The sequence below is a fragment of the Gossypium hirsutum genome, chromosome A04 (genome assembly GCF_007990345.1).
Source record: "Gossypium hirsutum isolate 1008001.06 chromosome A04, Gossypium_hirsutum_v2.1, whole genome shotgun sequence".
Taxonomy (NCBI): domain Eukaryota; kingdom Viridiplantae; phylum Streptophyta; class Magnoliopsida; order Malvales; family Malvaceae; genus Gossypium; species Gossypium hirsutum.
This window is the reverse complement of record NC_053427.1, coordinates 15,344,727-15,359,636: the sequence shown is the minus strand read 5'-3', so window position 1 is coordinate 15,359,636 and position 14,910 is coordinate 15,344,727. Positions and strand designations below refer to the sequence as shown.

General features: G+C 31.9%; 1 protein-coding gene across 1 annotated transcript; it reads left to right on the top strand.

Moving 5' to 3' along the window:
* Nucleotides 1-9,751: 9,751 nt before the first annotated feature.
* Nucleotides 9,752-10,165, top strand: LOC107947770 (E3 ubiquitin-protein ligase RHA2B). Its single transcript, XM_016882297.2, has one exon. The coding sequence runs from the start codon at nt 9,752-9,754 to the stop codon at nt 10,163-10,165; it is 414 nt and encodes a 137-aa protein (XP_016737786.2).
* Nucleotides 10,166-14,910: the final 4,745 nt, after the last annotated feature.

The window sequence follows — 14,910 nt, the reverse complement described above, 5'->3', positions numbered from 1 at the left end:
ATTGTAATTAGACATGCCTAAGGATTTATTATTATTGTTGTTATTGTTATATAATTTATTTATATAATTTTTTTTGAAAATTATTGATAAGGTGATAAAAAATTGTTGTAAACAATTTTATAAAGAGAATGTATACTTTAGTTGATTAAATTATAAAAAAAAAAGCCATTTCCAAAATAAATTACAGTAATGGGTTGTTTTGTTCAAAAATTATTGGAAAGGATCGATTTACCTAAAATGCGCTGAGTTAATGTCATTTTCAGGAGAAATGTAGAAAAGCACGTTTAGCTCAACGATTTTTTCTCTGATGACTAATAAAACGTGCCCATGTCGGCGCGTTTTTGCTTGTGTTTTCCCAGTACCAATTAGAGTTTAGGATTTTTTATAGTTTTTAAGTGTTTAGTATTAGGGTTTATGGAATTAGGGTTTATGGTTTTTTTTTTAATTTTAATTGTTTAGGATTTTATTAATTTTTAGGGGTTTTAAAAAAAATAATTTGTACAGGATGGTTTTTGAAAAATAATTTTGTAGGGATAAACTTTGAAGAAGTAATTTTGATGATATGAGTTGAGTTTTGTAGAAAAAACATTCTAAGTAGGATGCATAGTCAGTAAAAGTACTGAAAACGCTTTCAGCTAGACGCCTTTTTCAATACTACTGCTTCTGAGAAAATAAATTTAAAGAGATGGTTCTGAAAAAATATCTCGGGATTCCCGATATGAGGTTTGTGAAAAATGCCCCGAATAGTGGGGGTTGAGGTTTGTAGAGGAAAAACAATCCAAGTAGGATGCACTGTCAGCAAAAGTACTAAAAACACTTCTAGCTGGACGCCCTTTTCAGTACTGCTTCTAATAGTGCATCCTATTTGGAGTGCTTTTCCTCTACAAATTTCAACCCCTACTATCTGTGGCATTTTACAGAAAGGAGTGTGATGCTATCCTTAGGCTATAAATGACCCATATTTTATCATTTAGTGGCATAAGTTGGAGCAATAGAAATTGAAGAAGTTCAGAAGAATAGAAGTTGGGGTTGAAGGTATAAGTTGATTTTTCGTGTTAATATTTATATGAAGCATTATATTTATTGCAAAATGTTTTGATTTTTCGTGTTAATTTTTCGTGTTTCGAATTTCTGTCGATAGATAAATTGGTTGAAAATAATTAGACGAATTAGTAATAGTATTTATTACGACGGTGAGGTCCGTGATACCGAGAACGATGTGATTTTTTTATCGGAGAACACAGTGCGATTGACTTTTAACAAAACATAGAGTTGACAAAACTTCGTAAAAGAATTAGGCGAAAAATCTTCGAATCTATGGCAATGAGAGGTTCATCTATTATGTATTTATTTTATGTTTCGGTCAATCCAGTGAGATATGACTCATTTGATATCAAAGGTGCTCGGGCCATGGAGGCGGTGGTGCAAACGCACCTCGAAAGTGGGTCATCGTTTCTTGAGTTATATGTGGAATTTTCAAGACCAAATGAAGGACTTCAACATCTTTTCCTGTTCGAGAGGCCATAATGGTTGAAAATGTCGATAGTACAACCACTTTGTTAGAAAGTTCCCATTATGATATCCCGAAATTATCAATGGGAAGACACTCATCTATCTCAGCCTTAGATTTTAATCGTGGGAGGAAAAACACCGAACCATCGGGTTTTGGTGGTAGAACGGAATACACGAGCCATGCACGACACTCAGTTAGTAGATGGGATATGCACCTTGGTGGGTCAATGTTCAATGCTAGGAATACTTACTAGGGAATGACATCATCTTCCAATGGTTGACAATCAACATGTGATTTTGGACATTCCAAAACGTACACGAAAAGAGATGATGTACTCCCTACGACGTCCACCGGCAAGAGGACTTCCAACATGGCAAATGTTGGTGGGTCGGAGAATGAAGATGTTAATAAATTCTATAAGGATCCATTCCAAGAGCTCGGTGTCGACGGTTTAGAAGTTGCATTATTTTCTGAACTGAAGTATATTCCAACTAAACTTGATTACAGTGAATGGGGTGAAAATGAAGAAGAAAAAGATCCACGAGTCCCGGCGTACTCACCGCCAACCCACATGTATAATGTCGATCTTTCGACAGAAGATGCGTTAGAATTTGCAGAACTACCACACAAGAGGCTTGGCCACGGAAGTGCATCGTTGGATTCGGGTGATTTGGAAGTGGGCAGCGAGTTTTCCAGTAAAGATGGTTTTCTCGCAACATTGAACCGATACAACATCAAAAACGGGGTTAACTTCTATGTAGTTAAATCCAAATTATAGAAGTTTGAGGGGAAATGTGCAATGCAAGACAATAGCTGCTCATAGAAAATCATGGCTTTTGTTAAGAAGAAGACGAGGTTATGGGTGATAAAAAAGTTCATTGGGCCTCATGCATGTGTTGCCTCTGGTATAGTATCACTAGGTTATTAGGGTTTAGGGTTATTTCTAATTAATTTAACGTTCTCATGGGGTTGCAGGTGTTTCACAGGATCATCCAAAGTTGGATTTAGATATGATCGTGGGCCTAATACTATCAATGGTGAAAGCGAATCTGAAAACTATTAAGTCAGTTTTAATTGCCAATATTCGTAGCCAATTCAATTACACACCTTCCTACCGCAAGGTGTGGATAGCAAAGCAGAAAGCCTTGGAAAAGATGAATAATGAGTAGGACACGTCATACAACGAGGTATGGCAGTAGTGTCAGGTGTTAGAGAGGTACGTACTAGGTTGCATAACAGATCTTGAAACAGGTCCCACATACTACAACAATCGCTTGCTCTGTTGGTACAGGATGTTCAAGCGTTTGTTTTGGACCTTCAAGCAATGTCGGGATACATTCCAATACTGCAAGTCGTTGGTACAAATAGACGATACCTTTATGTATGTTAGATATACCCATCGGCTGTTGTTGGTTGTGGCACAAGATGGTAATTGGAAGATCCTTCCAATTGTATTTGCAATAACACAGAGAGAGAAAGCAGATGATTGGGATTTCTTTCTGTCTAGGTTGAGGAGGCATGTCTGTCCCTAACCTGATATGTGCATCATCTCGGATCAAGGAATTGGAATACTATCTGTAATTGAACGATAGGGAAGCCTCCACACACTATCGGTATTGTCTAAGGCACATAGTGTCCAATTACTACCAGCAAAATTGGTCTACCACTGAGCGATGATAAGCGACCAACATAGGTATTTAATCGCCACCAATATTATTTGGTTTGTAATATTTTGTTTGTATTTTTATATTTTTTGGTATATAATCATTGCTATGCACTTATATTGATAGGGTACAAGATCATGAATGACCATTTTCATGAGATGTTAAAAATATTGCGGTCAACTAACTCGACAAGGGCATCATACCTTACTAACAAACCATTTGAATAATGGACACAAGCATATGACGGTGGGCTATGATATGGCCACATGACCTAGAACCTAGCGGAATGTATCAATTTCATTTTGAAAAGAACGTATCATTTGTCGATAATCTCTATTGTGAAAGAGACATACTTTTATTTGGCAGAATTATTCCCAAAACGAGCTGCGAGTTATGTCGGGTAATTGCAGGGAGGTCATGTATAGTGTCTGACGGTACTGGAACAAATTAATAATGGTAAGATACGAGCCAACTGTATGCACGCAGTTTGCCACTCGAGTGACAACCTATAGTTTCGAGTGACGGGGTTCGACAAGCCGAACCAAGGTATTGTCAGGGGAGTGTACCAGGTACACCTAAGACATAAGACTTGTGACTGTGGGATATTTGACGCACTTCATTTTCTATGCGCTCATGCAATTGCAGGCTGTGTGAATCTCTATTTGGATCCCATGAGCTTTTTCGACAAAGTGTACAAATTAGAAAACTTGTACAACGTGTAGAGACATGTATTCCCACCAGTCCTAGATGAACGTAAGTGGCCGCCTTTATCGCTTACTCCATTTAAGTTGTTACCTGATTGCGAATTGCGTCACAAACCAAAAGGTCAACTGTGCTATACTTGACAACATGGATATCTGGGAGTACTCAAACCAACAGAGGTAATGCAGGTGGTGTAGGAACTCGACCCATACAATGTCGTCATGTCCACATCAAAATTAAACATTATAATATATGTCTTCATGAGATTTGTTAGTCATTGTTAAACTAAACTAAAATTGATATTTCTTCATGTGAATTTTCAAAAAAAACATTTTATATTTCTTTTCAAATCAAATCTTATTGTTATGCTATGTAAAAATAATCAAAATAAATTTCCATTTTGATTAGGGTTTAATGGTACAATAATCAAAAGATTCAAAAGAACTTTCATTTTCTTAAATGATACAATATACAATTCATCAGTGCATATGCTAGTCAGAATCTGTGCCACATCGGGGTGATCAACAATTACGCATTGGATTCCTTCTAGGTTCAGCTTCCAGGCGGGATTGTGGTTGTTGGGGTTCGCCTTTAGTCGATGTAGATCATTTCGGTCTATAAATAGATGGTTGGAAAGATGACCCTATTGGAAAAAATAGGTTTGGAAAATACAGCAGAAAATAAATTTAGGGAAAAATAAGAGTTTTAATTTTTTTCCAAAACAAGATCTTGGTTGTGATATCTAAAGTAATAAACATTTAATTAAAATTGTACATTTTCAATTCATCTAGGATGAACGCTTCGACCAAGTACTCCTCTCCACTATATTCAAGCTCACATCTGCCAAGTGTGGGCTCGCTTTGAATCAGAAATTTTTTCACAAAAATTATCATAGGATAATTTTGCAATTTCTCTAAACTTTTGGGTCAAGTTGTAAATTAGAAAAATATTTCTAGAAATTTTCTGGAATAATCTCTTCAGAGAATTTTCTCTCTACAACTTTCTCTTAAATTAAGTATGTGTAAATAATGACCCAATGCTCTTTTTATATAGGGAGAATTTAGAGAATCCAACTATGATTAAACTTAATCACTTTAATATTAAATTAATATAATATTTATCAAGATAAATATTAAACTAAATTTAATATTAAATCTTATTAAAATAATAGAATGTTTATCTTAACATTAAATTAAATTTAATATTAAGATAATCACTTTAATATTAAAGTAATAAAATACTATTAAGATAAGTATTAAATTTAATTTAATATTAAATTATTAAAATAATATTATTTTTAGAATAATTAATCTGAAATCAAATTCTCTAGTAGAGTCCCAGTAGGAGTGTAATTCTTTCACTGCTCAACCACCGATGACCAACCACCGCTGGCCACTGGGATGCTGCCGTCGCAGCCACTAGCACCGCCGTATTCAGTGATGCAGGTGTGACACCTGTAGGGCACCCAGAGCCTATTCGGCTGCTACCAATTCGATTTGAATCAATGACGACCCGACTGGTCCGGTCTAGCCACTGGTTGGACTGTCGGTCCGATTTCACATATCGAGCTCGGTTCGATCAGGTTTTGGGTCTTGTTCTCAGTTTTGGGCTCTCGAGCCCAATTTAGGATCTCAGGTCTAATTTTCAAGTTCAATTACTCGTTAGGCCAATTATCTAACTTGAAAATTAACTTCAAAAAATATTATATTAATTTTAATTGATTTGATTAATTTAATTTTACTTTATCAAAATTAATTTTTATAAAAATCACTTAGATTTTCCAAATTAATTTTTTAAGAAAATTCTTTAATCAAATTCTCTAATTGAACAATTCTTACAACCATCTAATTTAATTCCACATCGAATAAACCGAATCAATTAAATTATTCCCAAAGTTGTAAAATTTCTTCTAATTCAAAGTAAAATTTTCTTCTAATTCAAATGCTATTTGATTAAGCTTTTGTTGAGCTAGTGAAGGGACCAATCGAACATATACAATTAGGCTTTAATGATTGTAATTATGTCTAAAATCATCATTCTGATAATTCGTAATTACTTAATCATGGATTCAATCCACAAGAAGTAAGAAGTACCATGATTGAAAACTCTATATTGTATATTTTTTACGAAAACAATTCATCCAACTGTTTTGTCCAATGATCTCATCATGTGTGTGTTAACCTCATATGATATCCTTAATTCCTTTGAGTTAAATTCGTTCACTCAATACAATCCTATTTTATCTTATTGTCACTATTGTGTCTTCTTAATGATTAATATGATCATTGTCAACAAATGACTGTGATAAATTACTCATTCGAGAACTAGCAACTCATGGCCATGTTCCATATTTATCAATCCACATAATGCCAATGAGCGGATATCATTAACTCTTTAATTGAACTATGAATTTCACTGTTGCTAGTAAAGCCATGCCATACACAAGTCATGTACCAAACATATCGGCTATGGGCTTGATCATCTTTAGAGTATAAGCCTCCACTTATATCAAAGCACATGAGTTACATACGCATGGTTAGTGACTAACTCAGGATTTAGGTAAATCACACCATGAACATCACAAGTGAACTAATTCACAAACGAATTCAGAATTAATTCATTTGGGTCTAGTCTAATGTATCATTCTACCAATGAATACTCGTAGAGTCAACTGCTCTGATAGCTAAGACAAGTGATCTCCCCAATTGGAATTGTAGACAACATAATAATTCTTCTCAATATTTGAATCAAATGCTCTCTTTGATTCTTTTATGGGATTATGGGCTCATTTAAATTATCTATTGAAGTAAGTTTTCTTTCATGCAATGTAAACGTTCTTAACAATGCCACTTATCTTCAGTTTGAAGTTTAGACAATCAATGAGCTAATATTTGTTTGTCATAATTTCTCTATGCATGCAAAATATAAAAGACATAAATACAAAAGATATAATAGTGAAATGTGAAATTAACTTTATTTTTTATTCATCGTTCAAATAATTAGAAAATAGTTACATGTTTACTACAATATGGCTAATTTTGTGTTTGGTTTGAATTCATTCGAGTCCATACTCGAAGCAATTTGTGCTACGAGAATAGTAAAGAAGGTTGTTAGGCTGAAAGTCAGAAACAACAAGAATCCGTTTAGCCGAAAACACACGTACGATTTTGGTAAAGAATTTATTGCTATAAATATCACAAATCGGCTTAGTTTTCAAAATTTTTATTTTCTGCTATGTAAGAAAACTATTTTTGAACTGGATTTTTTCCAACAAATATTATAATACTTTACCATTATAGATTTTAATACCTTTTCCACAATTTTGTATCAGCATTTTTTAAATTTAAAAGTAAAAAATAATTAAAATTAAATAAATGAATGAAACTATAATGGTAAATAATTTATTAATAACATGAAAGAAATATTTACAACTAGTTTATATTCTCCTGTATTGCACGAGTTTGTTATATGTGTTAAATTTATAATTATTTTTTAATATTATTTTTATTTAAATTTTTAATGATTTATTTTCAAAAAATCATTAATATATTGAAAAAGTGATGTATTTACAAAATATTTTTAAAAAATATTTAACTAACTTTAGAAAGGTCATATTAATATTATTTAATTTGAAAAGTATTTCATATTGAAATAATGGAAATATTCATCATGATTTGAATATTAATTTTAATATATTATAATTTAAATAATATTACTAATAATTCTTTACATGTTATTTACTTTATATATTATTAAATTAATTTGTCTTAATGTTAAAATTGTATTTGAAAAAAAAATTGAATGTAACTATTTTTTATTATATTTGAAAAATATAAATTTAATTCGATAAACATTATTAATATAGATTTTTTAACCTATATTTTAAGGTCAACAATTTAATATTCATTAATTTTAAGGTTAATTCAATTAAGTAAAATCATAAAAATAAAGAGATAATTTATTTAAAATTAATTTTATATTTAACATATAAAAAGTTATAAATAAAAATTTTAAATAAAAGACATGGAATAATTTAAAAAAAAGGTAAGAGTAAAAGAGTAATTTACCCGAATTATAAATAAGTACTTCAAATAGAGAGTGTTGTGTCAAAAAAAACTATAATATAAGTATAACTATTTGTTTCCCTTTTTTAACCTCATATGTTATAGTATATATATTAATAGTGACAATAAATTATATATAATTAATAGGTCAGAGTGATTTGGGGCTCCCCTGTCTTAACTTTGGAAAATCATTAAAAATTGTATAAAAATAATTATGGATTAGAATTCATATGACCAAATTTCTAATGAGTCTATTTTTAAGAGAAACAGACAGGAACATTATCCGAATCCTGTGCTATGTTTATTAAAGAAAGGTCGAAGTTGTCAAACAACAGAATAGGGGTAACTTTGAAGAATAAACTGTACTTATTGGCTATTTCATAAATTCTAGAAATTTTATGGTAAGAAGATATGTGAGTCTAGTTTCAGGGAAAATTAGAGGATCTTAATTTGGAGTTCCATAGCTTTAGATATAAATAATTTAGTAACTATGACTCGAGAAAACAACTTGACCAGAACTTAAGTAAATGTGTAATTATGATTGTATTACCTTGAGAAGCATGTTGACATATTGCTTTAAATTTAATTAAAAAAATAAAGATCAAATTGATAAAAATATAAATATTGAGGACTAAATTTAAATTATTTGTTATTAAATCTCATGTGAGACAAAGTGAGGTAAAAAATGACTAAATTTATCTTTCAATTTACTACTTTGGGGTTTGTAGCATTTTGTTACTTTGATTTGAAGGGTTTACAACAATTTTAGTTGGCCCTTGGAATGTACTCTAAAGCTGGACCACAATCCTTATTGTTTTCTTAATTTAATTATATTTTTAATTAAATTTATTTAATTTGTTGGATTCAAAAATATTTATTTAAATCGAATAAAACTTGTAAAAAAAATTAGTTGGAATTAATTTATCTAGAAAAAAATTATTTTTTGTATTTTAAGTATAAAGATATATAAATATAAATATAAAACAATTTTTAAATACTAAAATAAATTTTTTCGAAATTGATGAATAAATTCTATTAAACATGTGTTTGATTATTGAATATGTTTTTTTAGTATATATTTATATAAGACAAATTAATTAAGAAGATTTATATTTAGTGCACCAACTATATATTGTGGGGGCATCAAATATAAGTAAAAATAAAAATATTATTATATGAAATATTTAAAATTTAAAATTAAATTAAATAATTGCATGGCACATAAGGAAATTTTAAATTATCAATGTATCAAAATTCTAGGCCATGTGCAAATAATGTTTTTTTAAAGAAACTTTACTTGATAGAAATAACTATTGAAATACATACAACATAATCAGGGGTGAAACCCGAACAAATTTTTAGGGGCTGAATGAAAATTTAATTTTTTTATAATTTATATCTTTATAATTTTTAAATGATTAAATTAAATTTTTATAATTTTAAGGAGGTCAAAATATAATTTTATATTTACTAATTTAAAATTTTAAAAAAAATTTAATGACCTAAATATAAATTTTCCATTTTAAGGGCCAAGGCCTTGTAACCACCTCTGCACATAATGTTATAAGTCGAACTTTCTACTATAATACTAGAAATTTTTGTTCTAAAGCAGGACTTTCCTGAAGTAGGATGATTTCTTTTCCTCTACTTTTCCTTTGTTTTAAAAGTCTTTATTTTGAATGGTTTGTGCATCAGTTATTCAAGCCATCAATTTCCATTTTTCCCATTTTTTTCATTTTCAAGAGGCTTAACTCTATAAGTAACCCGTCTTAGTTTGCTTGCCTTCTGCAACCTCAATATCTTCGATCATGGCGATTTACAAGTTTCTGAAGTACTTCTTGTCTTTGCTTTCAGTGGTTCGGCCTCTGAAATGGGCTTGGTACTTCCTGCTTCATTACTCTTTGTTCCCTTACCACATGCCAACATATATTGTTGGTGAAGGTTTCAATAAGCTAGGTGACTCCGATAACGCTGTTTCCGAGTGTGCCATTTGTTTATGCAACATTGACGACGATGACGAGATTGGAGAACTGAGATGTGACCATTTTTTCCACAAAGTTTGCTTGGATAGATGGATCGGGTATCGGGGTTCTACGTGTCCCATATGTCGCCGTCCTCTACTTCGACCTCTGAAACTAGGCGCCCCCACCGTGGAAGTCATACTTCTCAATTATTGTTCTTTCGATGATTCAAACCACCGCGAAACCTTATGGCTGCGTTAAGAATATATGGTACGTACTTTACTGCTGGAGGAGCTAAGTGTGAAGAAAAGCAGCTAAAGTTGCTTGTCTGACAGACTATGGAAATCTATATCTAGTGTCGGTATAATTACACATATGTATTATGTAAGTCCATGAATTTCCATTACCTGGAATTTTATTAGCTGCCTTACCTTTCTATTGAATGTGAGTTTATTCATTTCGCTTATCACACGAATTTTGAGTTGAGATGAATTCACGCGCATGGTTTATGGTTTTAAAAAAAAAATTACTTTTACTTTTTAAAATTAAAAAGCCAATATTCTCTTAGAGCAATGGACTTTTCTACTTTTAAGATTTAAGGTTTGGAATGTTAGTATTGTATTTATAAGTAGATTGTTTTAAAGATTTCATATAAATTATTAAAATGTATAATTACTAATGTAATAATATTTGGCGTTTATTAAAAATTAATATTTTAATTTTCTTCAATTAAATTTGTGCTCGATTGACTCATAACATATAATCAATAAACTTATATAATATAAGTTAGACCAACTTACATCTCTTGTTAATACTTGCTATTATATATAATCCTAATGATTTAAATATGGCCAGAACTAGCTAATGACGCAACAACATTATTGATAAAAATAAAGGTGTTGAGTTCTTAAGTACTCAAGTTCGAATTTTATAATGCACAATTTTTATGTGTGAGTCTTTAATTCGACCATTTGTAATTGCCATGTATGGTTTTTGTCTAATTATATTCAAAATTTTCATCTTATGTTTTGTAATAGTCTAGTTCTATTTTTTAATTACTTAATATTTATTTGTAATTTGTTATATTTATACCTATAAGCTCTTAAAAGATATGATTTGATAAAAGAAACTAATAAAAAATTAATTAAATATGACTAATATATCAAAAAAAAAACTCTTAAACCACTATTGTGTCTAAACAAATCATTCAACTATTCTATAGTTAAATAAACCCTAATCTATTATTGTTATATATTAAAGCATTTAATTTGAATTGAAATTATTATTTTTATTTTATTTTTACATGTTATAATCTTATTAGTTACAAAGATTCAATCTCTCTTACTTGATTATTCAAAGCTTGGCTTTGGATTAAGGCGTCATTTTTCGTTATGTATGCCTTTAACAGGTTTTCTAAGCCATTGGAAGGTTCAATTTGAGGTTGTTTCTGAACTTGTTGGATAAATACAAGTGGTTGGGTCGGTCTAGGTTGTGTATAAGTATTACTGGCTCTAGCCCTTTGGTTACTCCAAGAGAAATTAGGATGATTTCACCAAGATGGGTTATAAAAATTAGATTGCAGTCATTGCCTTCCTCAGTTCTAGTTCTGGTTAACCATGTAATACACGGATTCTGGGTTTGATGGGAATTCTTCGAACAAGTGCCCTTTGTAACACCTCTAACCCGTATCTGACGTCAGAACAGGGTTACGGAGCATTATCGGACTTATAAGTCAAACAATCATACATTTCATATACATTTATCATTCATCTCAAAAATCATTCAAATGGATTTATATAGTCTCTAATATGAGCCCTCGAGACCCCAAATAGACATTAGAAGTGGTTTGAGACTAAACCGAGTTCTCTACGAATTTTAAAAAAAATGGCAAAATTTTCAAAGTACAGGGATCACATGCCATTGTGGCCAGGGGACACGCTCGTATGGCTATGGGACACGCCCGTGTTTTAGGCCGTGCCCGACCCCATATAACTTACTAACTTGGGCCATACAGCCAGACCACACATCCATGTGCTAGGCCGTGTACCCTTCAAAATGGCCTCACATGTCTGTGTGTCAGGCTGTGTGAAAACTGGAGGGTATACAGACTTGTGCCACACGGCCAAGCCACATGCCCATGTGCTAAGCCGTGTGAAGCTACTGACTTGGTTTCAAAAGAAGCATTAGGGGACACATGGCTGAGACACACGCCCGTGTCTCTGCTAGTGTAAACAAAAATAGGCCATTTTCCAAGCCATATTCCTCACCCAAATTGGTACTAGCCTATACACATCAATTGGCATACAACCATGGCATAAATAAGTACTCAAAACCAACCAATATTAAGTTTATAACATGAACATTTACACCACAACATGAAATTACAATTAAATTCATTCTCAAATTTCAACCACTTGGCACTTTTAATACCAATTCATCAACATGGTTTTCACCTAGCAAATATACATAATATATCAGAAGGACATTTATATCTAATTACTTATCAAAACATATATCATTTTCAAGCCAAATCAATTGGCTAGTTACACCACAAACATATAAGCCACATTTGCCAAAATACCTATACATGCCATTTAACCCAAAATGTAAAGTTCAAAGTACCAAAATGAGTATTTGATAGTGTGACGTGATCTCCAACGATTTCCGAACTGAGTGAGCTTCCGAAATGCTATAAAACATGAACAAATAAATGGAGTAAGCAATTAAGCTTAGTAAGTTCGTAAATCATAGAATAAAACTTACTATATAACTACAATTTTAGGTAAATGACTCCAAACATAACCCAATTCAATTTGGCCAAAGCCTATCATACAATCCATAATCATGTTAGTCATATATTCACATAACACCGATAATCATATATGAATTCATCAATTAATTGAATTCCTTGTACCTGTAACGTCTATGCTATGAATCCATATATTAAATATCAATCAATTCCATGTAAATACTTGTACATTTTCATATCGAACTTGTATAATCCCGTATTAACACTATGTCCGTTGAACAATCTAGAATATCATTAGATACGCTGGTGGTACACGTGAAGTGTACTGAACGATAAATTCGTTAGTTCCTTTACATGTATGCTCTTACGAGCTATAATCGGTAAGCTCCTCCGAGCTAACATACAGTAAACTCTTATGAGCTAAGAATCGGTAAGCTCATACGAGCTGTAGTGAGTCCACAACACATGCAAGATTTCAACCAAAATCGGTAACCCTAATGACATGTCATTGTATCTTACGAATTTTTAAGATTCAAACGGGGCTCATTGTAACACCCTCTACCTGTATCCGTCGCCGAAATAGAGTACGAGGCATTATCGGGGAGTACGAAACACTTACAGATAATTTAAATATATTTTCATAACAACTTGTCTCGATTTCATACTATTTCATATTTAAGCTTTACTCACCAAAGTATTTCAAATATCATCTTTATGCAAATAACACACATGAGGTACATAATTCCATAATTATGAATGAACACATTTATCAAACATTTTCCATATTCATATATCAATGTCTCGTGTCTCTATATATCAATAACCGTCATTTTCATGAATTTCGAGTTCAATTTCATAATTATTTGTCTCGTGTTCAATTTATTCCATGTTGGAACTTCATTCATTAAAACATTTGAATTATCAATACATATGGACAGTACATTCAAGATGAACAATTATATAATCACAAATGAATTCATTCATTAACTAAGTTTTATACTCATGTCTTATCAACTTGTACTTCCTTATATCACATAATTCCAAGTAACACTTACCAAACTTTTACAAATTAGTGAACGTCTTACGGAATTGGTCTACATCGATATACACTGAATTTTACTGATAATCATTAATGCCATAGCATAGCTATGGTCTTTTCACTAGAATGCCATACTCAGCTATGGTCTTACCTCTTCTCTTTCATTATACCATGGTGAAACCATGGACTTATCCATCAATTCATCACTTTTTACTAAAATGCCATAGCCCCGCTATGGTCTTACATCTTATACACATATCACACCGATGCCACATCCCAGATATGGTCTTACACGGAAATCACTTGTCACTTGTAGCTGAAGCTACCACTATTCACTGATCAGGCAGCCGAAGCTACCATTTTTCACTGATCAGGTAGTTGAAGCTACCACTTTTCACCGATCAGGTAGCCGAAGCTACCACTTTTCACCGATCAGGTAGCCGAAGCTACCACTTTTCACTGATCAGGTAGCCGAAGCTACCACTTTTCACTGATCAGGTAGCCGAAGCTACCACTTTTCACTGATCAGGTAGCCGAAGTTACCACTTTTCACTGATCAGGTAATCGAAGCTACCACTTTTCACTGATCAGGTAGCCGAAGCTACCACTTTTCACTGATCAGGTAGCCGAAGCTACCACTTTTCACTTGTCATTTGTCCTTGATCAAATAAGTGTAACCGAAGCTATCACTTATCACTTTCACTTGTCCTTGATCAGATAAGTGTAGCCGAAACTATCACTTATCACTTTCACTTGTTCTTGATCAGATAAACGTAGCCGAAGCTATCACTTATCACTTGTTGCCATGGTCCAACCATGGTCTTTTCCGTCAATTCATCTTGTCATTGAACTAAAGTTCTCAATTTGATCATTTATTTAATTTTCATACTTTTACATTATTCACGATTTTATCATCAATATATATGAAATAACACATCATGAAATTCATAAAATTAACAAATGATCACTAAAATTTAGCCATATAAACTCACAAGTTCGATTTTTATATTATAATGATAATCATAATCTCATAATAAATATTCCAAATAAAACATTATATCATTTCTAATTCAACATTTATCGATTATAACTGGGCATGTGATCAATTTATACACAAGTCATTCATATATATATGTATATTTTCCTCCTCCTACTCTTCATCCACATCATTAGTATAAATAACACACTTGTAAGTAACATTATCCATAATTTTCATTG

Coding starts and splice junctions, on each gene's coding strand:
- LOC107947770 (XM_016882297.2), top strand. CDS start 9,752: ATGGCGATTTACAAGTTTCTGAAGTACTTCTTGTCTTTGCTTTCAGTG.